This window comes from Pinus tabuliformis, chromosome 4_2 (genome assembly GCF_031772625.1).
Source record: "Pinus tabuliformis cultivar Carrire ecotype Pingquan chromosome 4_2, CPIR1, whole genome shotgun sequence".
Lineage (NCBI taxonomy): Eukaryota > Viridiplantae > Streptophyta > Pinopsida > Pinales > Pinaceae > Pinus > Pinus tabuliformis.
In genome coordinates, this window is record NC_142304.1 from 1,090,089,748 (window position 1) to 1,090,111,148 (window position 21,401).

At 38.4% G+C, this 21,401-nt stretch overlaps 1 protein-coding gene across 3 annotated transcripts in view; it reads left to right on the forward strand.

Moving 5' to 3' along the window:
- LOC149173434 (ATP-dependent Clp protease proteolytic subunit 6, chloroplastic-like) overlaps positions 1–19,250 on the forward strand; it is a 214,074-nt gene extending 194,824 nt beyond the window's left edge. The window contains exons 6-8 of one of the 3 annotated variants that reach the window (XM_089424602.1): positions 520–612; positions 18,538–18,580; positions 18,901–19,250. In XM_089424602.1, the coding sequence (XP_089280728.1) occupies positions 520–612; positions 18,538–18,580; positions 18,901–18,923 (159 nt within the window). In that variant the 3' untranslated portion in view covers positions 18,924–19,250. The remainder of the gene's footprint in view (positions 1–519; positions 613–18,537; positions 18,581–18,900) is intronic. The other 2 variants (XM_089424603.1, XM_089424604.1) reach the window with 2 other exon arrangements.
- Positions 19,251–21,401: the final 2,151 nt, after the last annotated feature.

Genomic DNA, 21,401 nt, shown 5'->3' on the forward strand with positions numbered 1-21,401 from the left:
ATAAATTCTAAATTTAATTTTAGAAGCCTACAATTTTTTTGAACACCTGTTCTAACTTCTACCATGTGTTTATCTCTGTCCTGTTGTGTATGAACCGGGAAAAAAGTTCAAATATTTTATTGCTTAAAATTTACTGGGACCTGATGCATACTAAGTTATTGACAGCAATAGCTAAGAGTTTATATTATGATGTATATCATTGTCGATTCTTCATTTCTAGGAGAACTGAAATGACTGCAAAGAACTCTTGTTTTCTTTAAGAACTCAAGGTCTGACCATGAGCAACGGTGACCTTTGGTTTTTCTCTTTCCATTGCTTTCCATGGAAGTTGCCCCTTCTTATGGGAGTTCGCTGTGTGTCCACATATTCTTGTGCAACCGGGACCTTTTAAAAGATGGGAAGTCATAGGATTGTAAAGATCATTCTACAATGCATGGAAGCTGCTCTTGTTTGCTAAAACGTAGGAGATATGTTTTTTCTGTTTTCTTGAGTTTCATCTGTGTATGCGGCTGGATGCAGAAACTTGATAAGATGTACGTTGCTTTTACTGGTCAACCATTGGAAGACGTACAAAGGTTCACTGACCGTGACTATTTCTTCTCAGCAGCTGAGGTGAGAATTATGTCCAACTAAAAGTGGATTATCATGCTAACTTTGATTTAGAATTACAAACATTTTGACTTTTAACAAAGTCCATTATCTCTTCTGGTTCACTGGATTCACGTTCTTTGCTCTCTTCTCTTTTGCATTTATTATAACGTTTAAAACTTAGAAATTAAAAGCTTTAATTTAACCGTATTGCACTTTGAAGTGCGGATCAACACGTGAAATCTGCTATAAAAATTTGAGGATATCAAATGCACCTTCTGGATAAATATTTTTTTTCCGATATCTGGGCATGCTTTTTGTTTGATTAGCATCATAACTATATGGAATTTTATGTCAACTTGCGGAACAAGTAATGCTTCTAAGTTCTAATGCAAATCAAGACAATCAATTTCTTTTTGCTGACTTAAGTTGTATCAGCTATTTTTATGATGAATGATATAGTAGTCAGTTCTCAAGGTTACAAGTAGAGATAGTATACCTCTACCACGTAGCTGTGTTCTTATAAAGGCTGAAAGAGAGTTCATAAATACCGTTCATCATATATCACATGGCACATGGCAGTATTGTTGATCATAATATACACCGTTCATAGATTCATGCTCTAGATCTAGCCATACACCTACACCTATTTTGTTTTTGATACTCTTTTTATCTCTCTTTCCACCAATCCAAAGCAGCTTCTTCTTTATTTTGATTTCTGATTCCTCTAAGATTTGTTAATCCTTATTCTAGTATAACCTTGTCTCTTGATGAATCCTTTAATGAACTTAGGGTCCTTAATGATTGTTTCTATGTTACTAGGATTGGGATATACTACAAGAAATGACATGTACAAGTTACAACCTATATATATATATATATATATATATATATATATATATATATATATATATATATAGTGCTCCCAACAAGTCATTTCATATGTCTAGTTTTTGTCTACACATAAAGATGTAGTTGCATGTTCAGGTCTTCAAATTATATCAATAGAGGTTAGGTCAATAGTCTGAAGTATTGTTGCCTTTTTCTTCTACTACTATACTTATGGCTATTAACCTAACCTTTGTCGATACAACTTAAAGACCTCGATATTTCTATACATCTTTATTTGTAGACAAAACCTGGCCACATGAAATGACCCATGGGTGGTATGTAAGATGGCAGAGTTTCATTCTTGAGTAATGCCACTTGGACTGTTAACCTATTTACTGACCTTAGAAGAAGATAAGTTTTAACAAACGGATATTTTTATAGTTTATAAAAATATTTTTTTTAATATCTAGTTGATGTTATATTTATATCCATATATCCATAAACATAAAAGTAAAAAAAATTAGTGAACCCTACATAAATTTAGAACAGGGAAGCAACAGGGTTTTGTGAGCACAGTGGACAAGGAGCATGAACAGGGTTTCGTGAGCATATAGCAGTGAGGCAGTTAACTTCTAAATAAGTAAACGTTTAGAACATGGAAAACGCTCAGAAGAGCCAAGGCGTAAAGAGCAAGGAAATTTCAGATTTTGTGGAAACAAATCATTTGGGTCAAGTCAATATTGCTTCAACAGACAAAACAAGAAGGTGGATTTGGGTAAACGCAAAGCGGTATGAGGGCATTTTAAGGTGTAGGATTGCTCGCCTTAAATGGGGACAAATGAGAAGAAAACCGATCAAGATCAAGAAAAAGAAAAAGAAAATAAATGAGAGAAACCAGTGATGCGGGGGAGCGGCCCCCCCCCCTACGAACCCGCTCCCGAAGCGCGCTCCGGGCGGGAGCGGCTCGGGAGCGGGTCGGGAGCGCGCTCCCCAAATCGCTCCCGGACGGGAGCGATTTTCGGGAGCGCGCTCCCGTAAAAAAATTTGCGCTCCCTGGTCTGTGAGGGAGCGCTTCAGGGAGCGATCGCTCCCGAGCTCCCGGAGCGCTTTTTAATGCCCGGGAGCGATCGGGGAGCGATCGCTCCCTGATCGCTCCCGGGCATTAAAAAACGCTCCGGGAGCGAATTTTAAATTTCCGGGAGCGATTCGGCGGAAAAAAAATCCGCGGACCCGAAAAAAAACAAAAAATTAAACAAATTTTTTTGGATTTATAAGCCCAATGGGCCAAAACAAAATCATTCTAATGAGATTGAGGTTGAGTTTGAGAGCAAAGGAGCAAGGAGCAAGAGCTGAGGAGCAAGGAGCCAGAGCTGAGGAGCGAGGAGCAAGTGCCGAGGAGCGAGGAGCAAGCTTGCAGAGGTAAGTAACTTAATCATTTAGTTAGTTTAGCTGGTTAGGTAGTTAATTTGGTTAGTTTCATTTACCTGTTTGAGTTTAAAGATCATTAATTTAAATTAAATTAATAAATTAAATGAATTAATCCCAATAAACTAAATTAATTTGCAGATTCAAGACTCAAACCCTACAAACATCAAACACGATGGACCTGAGCATTTTTATTGGCATTTTCCTCTTCCTGGTCCCCTTTCTGGTTATTATGGTGGTGGAGAGTAGGAAACGAAGGGGGCCTGAAACTGAAGAGGTGGATGAAGAAGCCGGAGGAAGTCAAATAGGTGAAAACCCCAGTGAGGAGGATGTGGAGGGTGAACATGAGGGTCAAAAAACTAAACAAGACCAAACTCCATTGTGGAAATATGTTCAGAGGCCTGAAACAGGGAGAGGGGGTGGAACCACTAAATTTCATTGCCCCCATTGCAACACTGATTTCACAGGCTCATACACCCGTTTGAGAAGACACCTTTGCGGGAAAAGGGCATGGGATGGAGAGAAACAAATAGGAATCAGAACTTGCGACGCGGTGTCAACAGTTGATAAAGCCAAATACATAAAGGAAGAGGAGGACGCCCAATACAAAGCAAAAAGATCAAGGGGTTTCTTTGAACCAAGCTCACAAAGAACTCCTTCAGCATCCTCCCAAGGCAGTGGATATGGACATGGAGGCTCAGGGTCATCATCTTTACGCCGTAGAACCATATCAGATTTCCTTGATGAGGGGTGTAGGAATGATGTGGATTCAAAAATTTACAGGTTCCTCTATGCAAATGGGATACCATTCAATGTTCTACGCTCACCTTATTGGCACGAAATGGTTTCTGCCATAAATGATGCCCCTAAAGGATACAAGAGCCCTGGGTATGACAAGGCAAGAACAGTTGGCCTTGATCATGAAAAAGCAAAAATATCACAATCTTTGAATAAAATGACAAGTTCTTGGACTGACAATGGGGTGTCCATTGTATCTGATGGATGGACAAATGTAAAAGGCAAGCCATTGATAAGTGTTCTTGCTGTGTCCCGAAGTGGTCCCATTTTTCTAGCTGCACATGATTACTCAGACAAGTTCAAGACCGCTATCAACATTGCAGAAGCATTGCTTGAAACAATTGAGCGTATTGGCCCATACAATGTCATCCAAGTCATCACTGATAATGCTCCTAATTGTAAGGCAGCGGGAGCAATTATTGAGGATAGATACCCGAACATATTTTGGTCTGGATGTTTGGTTCACACATTGAACCTTCTGTTGCATGATATTGTCAAAAACAAAAATGAACAATACCAATGGATTGGGGATTTGTACAAGAGAGGAAAAAAAATGATAAAATTTATTACAAATCATAGCAATACCCATGGCCTTTTCCGCAGTCACTCGAGATTGGAGTTGCTGAAGATTGCGAGGACTAGATTTGGTAGCTATTACCTCACCTTCAGGCGCCTTTTGAAGGTAAGAGAGGGTTTAGCTAGCATGGTATCAAGTCCAAATTGGCAGGTGTTAAAGGAAAGGGCTACAAATGTAGCTGACATTGCAGGTTTTGAAACGGTGGAGGAGGCCGCTCTTGATGGGCAGTTTTGGACAGCTGTGAGACAGGTATTGGATTTCACCAAGCCAATTTATAACATGATTCGGTTTGCAGATACAGACAAACCAGTGATTGGCGAGGTGTATGAGCAAATGGATACCATGTTGGGGGAAATAAAAGACATTGTTAATAACAGAGATCCCGACTTGTACAATCTGATTCACGATTGTGTGTGTGAACGGTGGAAAAAGCTTAACCTTCCACTACATTGCTTGGCGTATATCCTTACGCCAAAATACTACTCAGATTCTTGGTTGGGCAAACCTGCAGCAGGGGGTGGTGTTAGGACCAAACCCCATTTAGATCGAGAGGTAACTAAAGGATATCTGGATGCATTAGAAAAGTTGGTGCCTGACAGGGAGGAATGTGCAGCTGTGCGCCTTGAAATAGGCAGATACTTCACTGGCAGTGGTTTGTATGGTAACTTCCATGCAATGGACGACAAAGATAAATTTGATTCTCTCACATGGTGGGAAACATATGGCGGCGACGGACTTTTGCGAAAATTGGCATTGAAAGTTCTTGCACAGGTTGTAAATTCTTCTTCTGCAGAGAGGTGTTGGAGCACCTACAGTTATATACATAATGTGAAAAGAAACAGGCTCAACGAAAACCGAGCAGAAAGCTTGGTTTATGTGCACTACAATTTGAGGTTGTTGAGCCATTACTGTGATCGGGCTAATGAAGATCCCACATATAAAATTTGGGACAGTCACCCTGAGGACGACAATTTAGAGGATGGCATTGTACATATGGAAGAACTAGAAGATGAGCTTGTACGGGATGAAGCTGAAGCAGCTGCAGCAGCCATGCCACCTCCACCTCCACCATCCAGTAGCAGTTCTCGGGGCCCGAGTCTTGTTCCATTGCTGTCGCCACCTCCATCGACACCCTCGCGTGGAGGCTCTAGTTCTGGTCGTCGGTCTGGGAGGGAGACTCCTAGAAGACCGCCAAGACCTACTTATACTCCTGGAGACTCTCGTGGCAAGGGCCACTTGTAGATTTACAGTTTACTTGTCTTTTTTAGTTTCTATTAGACTTGTCACTTTAGTTTTCATAACTGTTCAGTGTTGAGTTTTGAGTCCTTGACTCTTGACTCTTGACTCTTTCATATCATTATGACATTATGATATTTTTTGTAAACATTATATCACTGTGACAATGAAAATTTGAAGTTTGAAGTTGGGCCTTGGCAATTATAACTCATTGGTAATGATTGTGAATTATGAATATGATGCTTTGTGAAAGACTAAAGTTGTTTCATTTCATCTCATTATTCATGTTTCATTTTATAAATTTTTAACATTTCATATCATGTTAACAGTTAGAAGTTAGGACTTAGAAATATCTTCGATATTACTTCTTGTAATGGTTAAACTTGGCTTACAAGTACAACTTGTTACTTTGGTGATCAATGATGATAAATGTTATTGAATTGAATGTTATTTTAATTTATTATTTTACTAAGGTTGATGACGATTATAATTTCTAGATGATTGATGTGATATGGTTCAATGATCAATTTATGTTTTTTTATGTCTATTTCATCATTCTACATGTTTTTGTTGACATATATGTATCAAAAATTAAAAAATATAAAATATATATATATTTTTAAAAAATCGCTCCGGGATTCGCTCCCAAACCGGGAGCTTCTGAAAATGGTCGCTCCCGCTCCCGCTTCCGCTCCCGCTTCCGCTCCCGCTCCCCGCTCCCGCTCCCGCTCCCAAGTAACACTGAGAGAAACAAAAATAAAGAAGAATCAATCATTTACAGTCCCACATCTACACCTTTTACTTCGTCATTAGATCTATATGTCCAAGAATTGATGAAGGTCAGAACAAGGTTGGAGATTTTGGAAGCCAGAGAACAGGAAAGAGACCGCAAAATTTCAGAGATCATAGTTGCAAACCAATGTCTAATGGAAGGTAATAGAATTTTAAAACAACAGGTAACAATGTTACAAGAGGCTCTAGAGACAGGAAAATAAGAATGGCAAAATATGAAAGAAGTAATAACAACAAACAGAGATGTGACAATTTCTAAACAAACTCAGGTAGATACACATGTATCTCAACAAACAGACATTTCCAAAGAGAAGGCAAAAATGAACAATGGGAAAGATAGTCCAAAAGAAATCAAAGCTAGAGCTGAAGACGCTAATGGTTACATAAGGACAAAGGAAGAAGAAGATGCAAGTGATCGCAGAGCACAGGAAATAGAACGAAAAGAAAGACAGGACAAAAAAACAAACATTATTATCAGGGGAATAAGAGATTATGGGAAGAATGAAAGTACTCTCAATTTGACAAGAGACTTTCTGAAAGAGAAACTATATTGGAAAGGGAAAATTTGCCAAGCAAGAAGGGTTGGGAGGATATGTGAAGAGAGGGCTTGACCCATAAAAGTCACCATGGCAAGCGTACAAGAAAAACGACAGCCTTTGGGCAAAAAGAAACTCTTGAAAGGCTCATACTTCTTCCTTGAGGAAGATTTAACCAAAAAACAACAAGAGGAGAGAAGGGATGAAGTGGAGAAAATTAGAACAACAAGAAATGAAGGGAAAAGGGCATGGTTGTACAATGGGAAAGTCGTTATTGCAGTGTTTGGGCCTCCAGGCAAATCAGGGCAGCAAGCTGACAGTAAAGAAAAAACAGAGAATTCAATAATAGAGACGAAAACAACAAGAGCAGCATGGACAAAAAGGGGTGAAGACTCAAATTTGAGTCTTATGTGCCAAACTGCGTAGCAATCAAACCCTACCGAGGTCTACATAAGTTTAGTTTGTTGGAATTGTAGAGGTTACCCTTGGAGGAGGGGACCTGGGTTAGGGCCTATTGCAGAAGGTAGAGACATAATTTGTCTCATGGAAACTCATGAGCATGATGGTTGCAAAACTCCTGTGTTTCACAGTTATTTGAAGTTGGTAGTTTGGAACAAGGTAGCAAAAAATGGCAAAGGTTATGGGGGGATATTAGTTTTAGTGAAAGAAAAGAAGGCCATCACATTCAGTTAATTAAAGAAGATGCAAATAAACAATATTTATGGTTGATGAGAATCACATAAGAATTGCAACATGTTATTTTGCCCCTCAAGTCTCAAAAACTTACAAAAATAAGGGGCTTGACAACAAGGATCCATATGCAGCTTTAAAACAAGATACTGCCGTGTACTCTCAGCAGGGGGAAGTTCTTTTAGTGGGAGATTTCAATGTTAGAACAACAAATAATCAAGCTACCATCCTTTGTTGCAAAGAGGATAACAATCCTAATTGGCTCACTGAAGAGGAGAATCCCCAATGTGTGAGTTGTCCAACAGATGACAAAGTTAGCAATCATTTTGGAGATGAGTGTCTTACACTGTGTGGGGCTTTCAACTTAATTATTTGCAATGGTTATGAGTTAAAAAATATAATCCAAAGTGCACTTGAGAAGTGCAAAAGAGCAAAAAATAGGAAATCAAAATCAATTTGCTTTCCTGTAAATGCTTGGTTTGATGAGGAATGCAAAATGGCAAGGAGAACCTTGAAAAAGGTAGGAAAAGAGAAGATGAATGTAAAGTTATATAAGCAGATACTAAAAAGGAAAAAAGATGAGTTCATGCAAACAAGGAGAGAAGAGTTAATATATTTAAGCAAGAATAATCCAAAGCTTTTCTGGGAGGAACTGCAACCAAGGAAGAAGCAAATTGAAAATAATATTATAGCCAATCAATGGTTTGAATATGCAAGGCAACTCTATGAGAAAGAATCTGAGGCGGAGTCCCCCCCTAGGATCAACACAAATTCAAAGCTCTTCACATTACAGGAGGTGGAGAATGGAATTAAGAAGTTGAAAATAGGAAAGGCAAAGGAGTTGGTTGAACTTCAAGCATAGTATCTAAAATGGGGAATAAATGCTCTTGCACTTCACATCATGAAAATATTCAACAACATCATTCAACAAGGATTCCCAAGAGACTGGACAACTAGCCTAGCAATACCCCTTTTTAAAAGTGGAGACATTAATAATCCATCCAACTATAGAACAATTATGATCAATCCTTTGTTTGCAAAGCTTTTCGGCAGCATGGTAGAAGATAGAATTAGCAAGTGGGCAGAAGTAAAAGAAAAGAGGGCAAGAGGACAAGCGAGTTTTAGGCCGAAACATTCTACAGTGGATCATGGCATCACGTTGAGACACATTGTTGAAAAGGTTTGGGAGGACAAAGAAGAAGTATTTTGCTGCTTTGTTGACTTCAAAAAAGCATTTGACACAGTCCCTAGGGATAAGTTGTGGCGTAGAATGGAAGAACTTGAAATTCCTGTGCATTATAGAGCCGCTGTCCATAGACTTTATGAAGAAGTGAAAGTCAAAATTAGAACCTCAGTAGGTATTTTAGAAAGTTTTAGAAGTGACATTGGAGTCAAGCAAGGTTGCCCTCTGTCCCCCACTCTTTTTGGTCTATATATTGATAAATTGGAAGAGTGGCTAAATCTGCAAGGTGGAGATGGTGTTCAGTTGGGGGAGTTTGTGATAAAGCTTCTTTTATATGCTGATGATATTGTATTGATTTCTAAATCAGCCCATGGATTGCAAATGCACTTATATGCCCTTGAACATTTTTGTAGAGCAGTAGGGATGCAAGTCAATACTAGCAAGACCAAAATAATGATTTTTTCTAATAAAAGGAAGCATAGCCATCATACTTTCTTCTTTGAAGACAACATTCTTGAAGAAGTAAATGAGTACAATTACCTTGGGATTGATTTCAACAACAAACTCAATTGGGAGGAATGCAAAAAGAAGAGAATTTTAGGAGGTTGGGAAGCATTATATGCTCTTCAAAACAGATGTAGAGAGGCAAAGTTATGGGATTGAAAAATGATTAAAGTGCTTTTTGGACTCCTAGTTTGTCCAGTGATGCTATATGGGTGTGAATTGTGGGCTAGTAGCACTTCCGTCTCAAAATGGAAACAAATTGAGAAAATCCAAAAACGCTTGATCATGAGCAAGTTCAAAATAAAAAGTTCGGTACCTTATGAGATAATGTTGAGTGAAACAGGAGCAACTTCCATTGAAGCAATTGCTATGGTGCGACTCATAAGATACCTAAAAAGAATTGAACAAATGAGAGTAGGTAGATGGCCTAATGTTATCTTCAATGAAGGCATCAGTGAAAGAAAGAAAACATGGATGAAACAAAACTACACATGGATGCAAAAATGGAATATCTACCTCAATGTCTGTCCCACAAATAGCAAGGAGCTAAAAGGATTTTGTTATGGAGAAGTTTCGTAAAAAGGTATGGGGAAAAGAGTTGGGTAGAAAGAAGAAATATTACATTGAGGAATTCAACCCTACGTGTGATTTACAACAAAAGGAGTTCATTGGAGCTAGCATTTCGTGGAGGGCAAAGGTTCTTATTGCTCAATTAAGGACCAACTCACATCAACTTCGGTGTGAAACAGGATAGTGGAAAAGGCCTAAAGAAGCTTGGGAAGAAAGAGTGTGTGCATTTTGCATGTCTGGGGCTGTGGAATTGGAAAAACATTTCATTTTGGAATGTGATGCATTCAAAGACATCAAAGAAAGTTATGAGAATATGTTAGCATCAATTTCTTGGCATTGTCTTTTTAGCGAGGGGATTGTTGGATTGTTGGGTCAGCGCATTATCAATTTGAATTGGAAAAGGATTGAATTGCAAAGAGTGAAAAATGGGGAACTAATGGTCTCATAGACTATTTTTAGTCTCGTGGACCTTAAAATATCATTTCATTTCCTTGGGTTCATAAGATAAATTTAGAAAGCTTTAAGAATTCGTTGGGTTCATCAGGGTCAAGTTCCATTTGTTGAGTGGGGTGCACCCCTTCATTATGAAGAAAAGAAAAAAAAACTTTAAGGATTCTTCAAGTCCAGGAAAGCTGTGTAGACTTGGGCACCGCCGACACATGACGGCTTCACGTAGCATGGAGTCAAGGAAATTCAGCTGTTCAATAGTGACATCTCATAGTCTAGTCTCTTTTCACCGGATCATGACCCTATTCGAATGAGTTTTTTTTTTCTTCTAATTATGCTGTGGTTCACAGACGCCCTGGTCAACGGGTGGCGCTACGTCCACAGAAAAATCTGGGCTGATCGACCCCGAAGTGAATCTAGCCCCGCGGCCCACTAGCAAGGCCTAGTCCCAAGGGCTTCGGGGAGAATGGATCCTGTGACCTCTCGATGGCGAGGCACTGATTTTGACCAACTGAGCTAACCCTTGGGGCTACCCTATTCGAATGAGTTACAATTGAGCTGCGAATGACCACAGAGACAAAAATTTGGCGGAGTATGGCAATTAGTTAACGAGTGTCACTTCCTTCTCCAGGCGAAGAGCTAGGTCAAGTCAAAGAAAAGCCTCTTCTGTGAACAAAGTGCCGAGAGCCATCAGGCAAAAAGCATCTCGGATGCGTGTATATAACAAAACCCGACTCACCGATAGAATGGCGAAAATTAATAGGGCCAAGATGACAGGTTCTTCAATTGATTGTAGTTGCCCCCCCCCTACTAGCTCATATCCTCGGCTCGTTATTGTGAGCTGGAAGCACTGCCAGATGAAAAAACTAGAATTTAAAAATAAAAATGTGGTATCCGTGAATAATCTCGAGATGTGTTTCACAGTGGAAGGATCCATTTCCATCAACGCAGGAAACGTTTATGAAACAGAATCATGGGCAGATCTGGACCTGATCCACGGATCCAATCCCCAAGGTAGACGGATCCGGTATCACCGGATTGTTTGAAGGTGACCAAAATGAATCTAGTTCTATTCAAAATTGTGGAGCTAGGGTGTCCAAGGTGATTTAGATGTCAACTTGAGCATGATGGATTTGTCTCCCTGATGCGCTTTTAGAGTCAAAATTTCAAGGGCACAAATTCTGGAATCTTTAGAGCATTTCAAGTATGTTGGAAAATATCAACAACCCTTGTTGGAATAACCATCATCTTATGAGAAAATGAGAATCTCTTGCTTGTTTCAAACTTGGAAAATTACTATCAAAATTGGCTATTGTAAACAATTAGTCACTAAATGAAGACAAAAGGAGGCAATTGTGTGAAGGGCCAGGTCCTGGTTGTTTGGAAAGCATGGCTGGAGATCCTCTTGGGAGTAAGAAGATATGGTAACATTTCTCATATTTACAAGGATAGTGAAAATGAGAGATATTTTGATCCTAAAGCCTAATATCAACTTAGGGTAAGATCATAACAAAGTAAGAACCAAACCACGAAATCATGGTGGAATGAAAAAATCTAGATTGAGGGCTTGCTTGTAAGATAGATGGAGATCTCTTGAAATCTGACATTAGCATCTTTGTATGTGGCAATAGATAAAGAGGAAGTCATTATTCGATTAACAAAGGTGACTAATTTAGCTATTAATTTCCTTGAAGGATCACAAATTATGATCCACTTGACAAAGAAGCATTAGGAAAAATGGTATGAAATCAAAGTAAATGATTGCCATAGGAAAAAGTTTCAAGGGTAATGCTAATGGTGAAAATTGCAAGGGCAACTTGTTATCCTATCTGACTTATGATGACCATGATGACCCTTTCGATTGCTAAGCCTTGCATGGCATTTTTTGCCACCTATCAACAAAAAGGAGATTGAGAGACACTTTCAACTGATTTGAAGAAACATACCTTGTAATAACCACACATCTACCCGACATCCTAGGTCACCTTGAGGAGATGGGGATCATAAAATTTTTGCCTTTATCCCTCAACTTGAACCTCATTTATGAGGCTAGCATCATCTTCTAGTTGTTGAAAGCTTTTTGATGATATAAATTTTATCAAAGTCCAAGTCATAGGCACAAAGTCATGTTCGTCCAATGTTTACATTGAGAGCCTTCTATCTATTGCCACATTAGCACAATACAAATTGTCTTGCGCATGCAACATTCATATAATGCCATGTCAACATCCCCATAGGAGATTTACCTTTCAGTGCATTGTCTATGCAACCATCAATGAGCGATGCAATCTTTTGACATTGCACATATCCTTGCATATATCGTCAACGCAGGAATTGGCCATTGACGCAATCCTTTGACATTGCGCCAACCTTCAAGCAAATTGTTGATGCAACCATTAGCCATCAATGCAATCCTTTGGCATTATGCCAATCTTCAAGTAAATCATCAATGTGACCATTAATCATCGACGAAAAATGCTAATACATTCTCATGCCAAACCATCGAAAAACCTTTCTAAGAAGTACCAATGACGTGGTCTGGTTGAGAAAGCTCTTTGGAGAGTTGTTTGAGCAGGTCCTGGGTACAATCGTGATATATTGCGACAACAAGAGTGGGATTCGATTGGCAGATAATCTCGTATTTCATGACAAGTCCAAGCATATTGAGATTAGATATTTTATATGCGAGACATGATGCAGAGAGGAGCAGTGAGGTTCCATCATATTTTGCCTGATGAGCAGATAGAAGATATACTCACCAAGGCTTTGCCGAAAGGGAAGTTCTTGGTCTTCAGAGAGCAGCTTGGACTGATGGATGTGACCCTCTTAGGTAAGGGTCCCAGCTGATTGAGAACACTGAGTGTGCTCTTTCCTCCTGTTGAGGTCCCATGGTGGGAATGTAGCAGTAAAAGCTCCTGGGGTTGAGGGACCTCTAGACAATAGGATAGGGTGTGTATCCTTACCCCTATGGTAAGTCGATCTCGCCTATTGTCACTAGATGATAAGATAGAGCGTGATCCTTGAGTAGATCTTGCCTATTGTATGAGGTCAATAGGACAAAGTGTGATCCTTACCCTTGCAGTGAGTAGATCTTGCCTATTGATAGAGGGTGGTGGTAGCTTTAGTTCCCCGATGATGTCAAATTCTTCTTCTTTTAGATTCGAGTGTTCAACAGAGATGAGAAAAGATCAGCAATGACAACATATTTGAGATGGGACATATGTTGCAGTCGGTAATTTCCCCCTAGCTGAGAGGGAGTGTTAATTTGGCAGCTCAGAGATAAATTCCCTCCTTTGGACAACCTTCCTCATCAAGAAAGACCCCTCTTAGCCCTTGGAAGAATTTAATTTGGTTAAGGAAAAATGTATTTTTAAGATGAAAACCCACATGTGCACAAAAGTTCAAGTCGATTGTAAAGAGAAATTGGGCCTCCCTTGGAAGCATATAAATTCAAAACAAGTCAACCTCATTTGGACATCATCATCAAGCATGTTCTTCTCTCTTCTTTGGATTGGTTTGTACAGGTTTAAAATTGGTTAGTACAAATTTAAAATTGCAGAGTCTGATCTCACACGTGCGAGAAGAAATTGATTTGGAGCCGCAGGGTTGGATCGAGGAAAATTCAGCTACAACCGGACGATTGATAGAGTTCTCCCTGTGGCTGGAGGGCTATAGCCGCATTGATGGTCATTGGGTCCCTGCGGCTGTGACCTAAGATATTGTTGACCGTAGACTTGTATCAGTTTTGGAGACTTTGACTTTGATCAGATTTGTCTATTGGGCTCATCTCTTGAATATTGTTTTCTTGGTTTTGTTGGATAGTCAAAGGATTGACTTTGACTCTTGATTAATGGATTGGAATATTGTACTCTCTTTGCTGAACATTTTATGACAATACAATAAGAAGAAGAATTTGAAAGGGTTTTCCCTGTTGTGGGTTTTTCCCTAGTCTTTGACCAAACCCTTGTGTCTCTTATTGCTCTTGATTGTCTTCTACCGTACATTGCATTTACTATTCTATCTACAATTGCTATATATTACTGGAAGATTGATTTGATTGCTAATTGAAGTTAAGAATTGGGCTAAAGTGGTTGTAACAAGTACAACATAGAACAATGGGAAATTAACAGATTGGGCAGAATCTGTTATGTCAATCTTTTGTGAGATTGGTTCTATTTTTCTTTCATTTAGTAAATCTGTACTCTGCTAGGTTAATGATTTGTCGGGTGCTAGGTTCACAAGAAAACTAACATGGGGTGGGGCCAATCTTTCATAGTTGTGATTTTCTTGGGATCAACTTAGACTCCATCTTGACTTACAATGTTGACCCAAGTGTTCAACATCTCAAGCCCCAAAAGCATGTTTGGAGTGTTTCACGAATGATTGGTGGTCCTTGATGATTGTAACGATAGACATGTACTTTTGCATTGGCTAGGCGTCAAGCATGTAGGAGTTTTCCAAAGTCTCCTTAGCATACTCGCTTAATTTATTGAGTAGGTTGTTTTTTTAATTTAGCGTAAGTGTAGCTTAGGAAAAAGACATAATTAGTTATGTTAGCTATTGAGCTAAAGAAACTAAGGAAAAGTAAATTATTGACTTTAGTGAATTTGTTTTAATCTCAATTTTTGATCTCAAGTGGGTCATAATTTAATCCTAGCCGTCCAAGGAGAGGAGAAAGACACAAGTGACATTGCAGATTTGAGAAAGGGATTTTTTCAGCGAATGTGATACTTAATGCTGAAGTGAGACAAAGTGTTGCAGTAGAAAAATTTCAGAGGAGAATACTAAGTGGAGGCCAAGGCCGTACTTGTTCTCAGCGCAGGTTTGCAAAAAGCCGCATGTGTGAGGGAGAGACAATTCAGGCAGCGTTTGAGTAAATCGACATGTACACGTGAAGTAGACTGCACATGGGTCTGAGTGCACAGGAGCTACTATATGCTGCATGTGTGAGGGTTTCAGCTAATCTGGAAGCCGCACAAGATCAAGATAGATCAAGATAGCATTAAATAATACCAACTCAAATTGCATAGAAAAAAGGATCAAAAAATCTTGTCCATGAGGCTCTGGAAGGTAGATAAAGCACCACAAAGGCCAAACGGCATCATTAAAAATTCCAAATCTCCTTCTTGCATACAAAAAATTGTCTTAGGGATGTCTGCATCTTTCATCTTGATTTGGTGGCATTTGGAATGGAGGTCAAATTTAGTGAAAAACTTGGCTTCATGAAGTTCATCCAAGAGATCATCAATCACTTGGATAGCAAATTTGTCCTTGATGGTCTTGGTAATATTCCTACCTCTACAACTATGCATTTAGTGTTGGACATTGGACACAAATTACGTAAAAAATGATGATGAAAATTTGTTCATGCAAAATTGTGAAATCAAAGATTAGTGTGCTTCCATCATTATGTACAATGTTAGTGAAAAGAATCTAGTATCCCAATAGTGGAGGATAGGGCTAAAGCTGCCAACATCACATCACACCATGTGATATCAGCTTTTATGGATCAAGGAGTTTGGATAGCCGACCCCCATCACTCGTAAGTTTTCCATTACTATCACCTTTGGACACTTTCATGCATAGTGGAGTGTGATGTCACTCCTCTCTGTTGTTCTGAATCGATCTTTGGTAGGGTAGACCATTTTGCCTAACATTCACAATATGACAGTTACTTCAACCCCTACAAGTTGCACAAGGATGTTAAGATACACAAACTCATTTCCACTTCGCTTCCTACTATTCAACCTCTACTATACAGTAGACAAGTTGTGACAAAGGCCACTCAACAAATTCTTGTTGTTTTGTTCTGCCCAACAAGTCCATGAAGACAACAAAGAGAAGTTACCTCACTCTAATCATTATTTCAAACATCAATATATTTGAAGAACCCAAGGGTTTACCTTCCCTTCATAAAATATAACATTCCATTAAGCTTGTTCTTGGTTCTTCCATGCACATCGTTCATGCATACCACACCTCCCCCAGGGAGAGTGTAGATTAAGATGAAGACCACATAGCTTTTGGAGGATGGCAAAATTGAGCCTACCACATCCCCTTGTAGATCCCATGTTTTAGTTGTACCCAAGAAAAAGTAGGACTGTAGGAATGGTGACTTTCAACAAACTAAAGGGCCCTCAACAGGTAGTTATACGCATCTAGTATCCTTTGCCTTAGATTGATGACCATCTTGATTAGACCAGGGCAGTCAATTTCTTCACGAAGCTGGACCTTGTTTGAGTTTATCACCAAGTTTAGACAGAACCTACTGATGTATAGAATACAACAGACCATGTTTGAACTTTGGTCTGTTTGAGTGACTAATTATGTCCCCTTTAGCCCCACCAATGCCCATGCTACATTCCTGTAGAGCATTAACTTCATCTTTCACCCACATCTTAGGAAGTTTGTCATTGTTTACTTAGATAACACTGGCTTTCAATAAAACTTGGTCTAATCATTTGTTGTATGTCCAAATAATTTTGGATCTCCTCTGCCAACACAAACCATAGGTCATGTTAACCCCTGGAATTGCACCCATGCAATTTTGGTGTTGACTTCTAAATTTGTTTATCAAACTAGTCCATTGGGAAGGGCAATCTTTCATAGGCTTGTTGGTATAGAAGTTGCAGTATCATGGTTAAAATATCCTAAAACCAGCGATCTAAGCAAACAGATCAGATCTAGTTACTTGCTGGGATTATTAACTTTTGCATGCAGTAGAAAACGAGAAAAGCAATCTTACACAGTGCATGAATAATTTTGCCCTTCTAGATCAGTGCAATATTCAAAATTATCTTCAGAAATTACAAGACCTCTCTTACGGGGAAAAATGGCTCCGAGAAATTAATTAAACGAACAACAAACCTGAAAATTTTATTCTGCATGGAAATTGAGGCAGCCTGCCCTCCAATCTGTATGGATGTACAAAATCCATATGGACGACTGTACAGCCTGCTCTGCTGGACTGACTGGCTGCTTGTCCTTGCTGAACACTGGCTGCCTTCTTGCAAAACTACTACTGAAATCCTCACCAATGGCTGAAAATTAGATCTCTGATTTTTTCCTTCACTCACGTGACTTGTGAAATGAATGCTTAGTGTGTGTTTGTCCTTTGCCCTCTCTTTTATAACTTTGACATGATCCAAAAACCTAATCTTCAACAGTTGAGATCTAACCGTGAGATCAATGACTTTCTTTTAATTAAATTATTAGGTGACCTATTTTAGTCACTTTATTAATTAAAAGACACTTGAAAAAATTTCACTTTATTATTAATTAATAAAATGAACTTCTGAAAAATCATAGGATACTTTTAATGATGATTTCCATAAGTAGACACCCTCATGGAAATACCTGTCTGAGCTACAAACACTAACAATCATCCATTTCAGAGATTAGTTTACAGCTGGGGACAACTTCCAATGTTCACAGTTTGAGATTCAAAGGATGATTGGGTATACATTTAGAAAATTATAACAAATTGTTAGAAGCTGCATTGAGATATTTAAACGAAGTTTGTGATGCCTATCTACAGCAGTTTTGTTGCAGATAAACACCATGTTTTCTTGCCTTTAACTTTGGTGGTCACTGTTCCAAGTATTCTTGAATTTAGGACAATTAGAGCTCTTTTGACTCTTGAGGTGATTGATGGTGTATTTAGGTGGTTGGAAAGGCGCTTTGCTCACTAAAGCCAAGTCACTGTCACTTTCAGCGTTTGTCAGCACTTTCCCCATCTTCAATGGAAATTGGGGATGATTTTTAAGGAGGAATTGATGAGGTTTAATCTTGTGAACATGTATCATATTTGTACTTTTTTCTTACCTCTTTTGGTTGATTTAGTCTAAATTGAGTACTAATCCACTGTATTGTATTTTATTGGCGAATTGGTCGACTTTGATTATTCTGCCTCCTATTTTGTACTCTTTAGATAGCTTGAGTGGGCCTATTGGTCAAGAACACGTGTTTCCTCCTTAGAGGTCACAGGTTCAATTCCAGAGGACTGGGGAGTATGTGCACTTCCGTAGACTTTAGCAGTCAAATCGCTGCATGAAGGCGGGTCCTTTGTCCCACAAACAGGGCGATTTCATACACCAATTTGGCATCTAGCTTGACTGTGACCTTAAAATTAGATTATTATTATTATAATTATACAAATTAGTGTACAACATTTGCACAGTTCTTGCAATATCTTCTTATACTTACATTCTTGCTCTCTTGTGTTATATTGTGCGAGTATCTTTCTCCATTTCTAGTGTTGTGATCATATCAGATAACAACCGATCATATCAGATAACAACCCAAGCAATAACTATTATTCTATATATAATAATACAATTGACTGTTCATCATGTGTGCAGTTCTGGCAATCCTCTCTCATAATTGCTCTCGTGTGTTTTTTTGGTTAGTATCTTTCTCTATTGCTGGTGTTGTGTTGATATCAGATAATGACCAGAAGCGACTAGTATTTGGTGTGATGCTATGTTTTAGCCAGTCTTTATATGCTATTTGATAGAAACACATTTTTCCCAAATTTCAGTAGGTAGAAACTTGTAATTACAAAAATTATTGCCCCTTCCTATGCTTCATAGCTAGGCCAAGGGTGTTTTACTTTGAGGTTGTTTGGTGTCTTCTATTTTGTTGGCATTTTCCAGGTGTTGATCCAACATGGTCTTATGCTCCCAAGTACAAATCTCAAGACATGTATGGTTTTGCTTTTACAGGCAATGGAGTTTGGACTGATTGATGGAGTCTTGGAGACAGAGTACTGAGTTTCTTTCTTTGCCTTCATGACTCTGGAAATCTCGTATTGCATTGGAAAATGACAGTGAAGAGTTCATGCAGCGATTTCTTCTATACATTAATCTCCTTTTATGCCCTTCGTTTGTAATATTAATCATTTTTGCATTTCTCCATTTGGAGCATGCATTATGACAGTGTAATCTTTACATTCACCAAAAAAATCACATGCCATTAATTTCATTGACACCATAGAGATTTTCAATTATTGATTTGTCAGAAAATGCATATTGATAGCGTTCACTTTTATCATGAACTCCTCATTTTATTTGTATGTCCTGTGGCTGTGGCTTGATTGTCTTTGCTTTAATAAAATGGGAATATCGAGTGCACAAATGATCCTTTTGATGGTTGATTTTAGAAGCCATGTTTTAGCGCACATGCTATTGCAATGAAACCTATGAAAGGTGTCAGTGATATGTGTAGTAGTGTTTTGGAAGCACTAATTTGTATGCAATCAGTGTAATTGTTAGCTTATCATAATGGGTTCAATAATAAAGTTACATTGTACTGTACATAATAAATTGACTTTATTCACATGTCATAATTAATGTTAAAACTTAAGACATTAATAGGATAGTTCATGTTTAATGATTTTTCCCTGACTTTGGTACAGGGCATTGTTTTTCATGTAATATTGAAGAGAACCAAGTGTATATCTCTTATATCATATCATGGGTTACATTTATTGTTTATGTAATTGTGTGGCTTTTTGGATATTGTATCCGAGCCATGGTGAAGAACAGCCAAAGAGAGAGTGAAGGGCCTAATCACTGCATTGATGAGAAATGGGCTCTGATGTTGGAAGTGGATCTATTTGTCCGTTTTTTTTTTGAAATGGTATCCGAGATGTACTTGTGCGGCTTTTCTGACATGCTGTCCGAACCATGGTGAAGAAAAGCCAAAAGAGAAAACGAGGGAAAAGTCTAAGCATTGTCTTAAAAATGCATTGAGGGACTACACACACACAAGTTGGACACTGGATGGAAGAGGGAAAATTTCAGGCCAACCAAAGAAAAATGATAAACCATTATTTGAAAAACTAAATATTTATATTTTTCTAAGTTTGTAGATACAAGCATCATTTGAATACCATCAATAATTAAATAGCATTGAGGAGAGAGATTTCTGGTTTAACGAGTACAAGGCATATGTTAGGCACTAAGACATCAAAAATGTGGGTTGAGGATGATCATATAGTGTTGGCCTTGGAATCATTAACTCCTATTTAAGAGATGATGTGTGATGCTTGTGATTAGATGAGTGGATTGTAGTTTAATATTTCTTCGATCGTTTGGTGATTATCGTATCAGGGCGAGTGTTCTTTAATTCAATATCCTTGTGTGTTTTAAGAGGTAACGTTGTGCTGGTTGCATTGCTTATTGAATCCGATTAAGTGCATGGTGGTTGTGTTTGCCATAATGGAAGACAACATGAGTGTTCATTTTTGTAGTTTTGGCAGGTACTTCTGCACAAAGCCTAAATGTCAAGGTATATGGAAGTCACCTAATTTCCTCTTAATCTTAGTAATTACTTTATTTATTAAAATAATTTCTTTTTATGAGAGAATGAGTTTGATCTAATGAAATGCAAAGGTTATTTGTATTAGTAAATTAGATAAATCACAATTGTTGATTTCAATTGAAGTTGGAGATTAGGTTTGTTGATTTAGTCATAACTCAAATTTATAAAAAAAAGGCTGGTCCAAGGGAGAAGACACATTATTGAGCACAAGACATGGTGGGATAGGTGAAGATCTTAGTAATTGGTTGAAGGAAATTCACTCAAGTGTGTAGAGTAACTAGAGGAAAAACAACAAGAGGATTTGTAGCAAGGAAGAAACCTTACCATAGATAATCAAGGGATGATTTCTTAGATCTAACCCACACGTGCAAGAAAACCCAACATCAACACAAGTGTGAGTATGACAAAGGTAAAACATGTGACACATGTAGTTTACAACATATTGTAGGGATAGGTTTGCAAATTTGGATTTTCTTGGTGATTTCAGAGAGTCATACAGCTTTACAAGTGCCCAAAATTTCTTCAACAAATTTATGAATATTGTTTTAGCTAGGTTTTTCTCAGCGGACAAATTTTCCCATGTTGGAAAAACTCTTGTAAGCTTGGAAATTTCTTTGAATGAAAAGTTGAATTTTGTGTTGAAAATTGGTTGTCAATTCAAGGAGCGCCAAAGGAAGCCCCACTTTCATTGATCAAATTGACAAGGAAAATCAAGTTTCTTGTGCTTATGACCATCATCATTTGATTCTCCTTGTCATGTTGATTCCAATGGTATATGGCATGCCTCATGGTTCACCTCAGTTACAGAGATATGCTCAATCAAAGATTGAAGCCCCCTTCTTGTGGTCAAAGTCCCCAAAATGAGATGATATGGCAACTCATCATTGGCTAGAAAATTGCT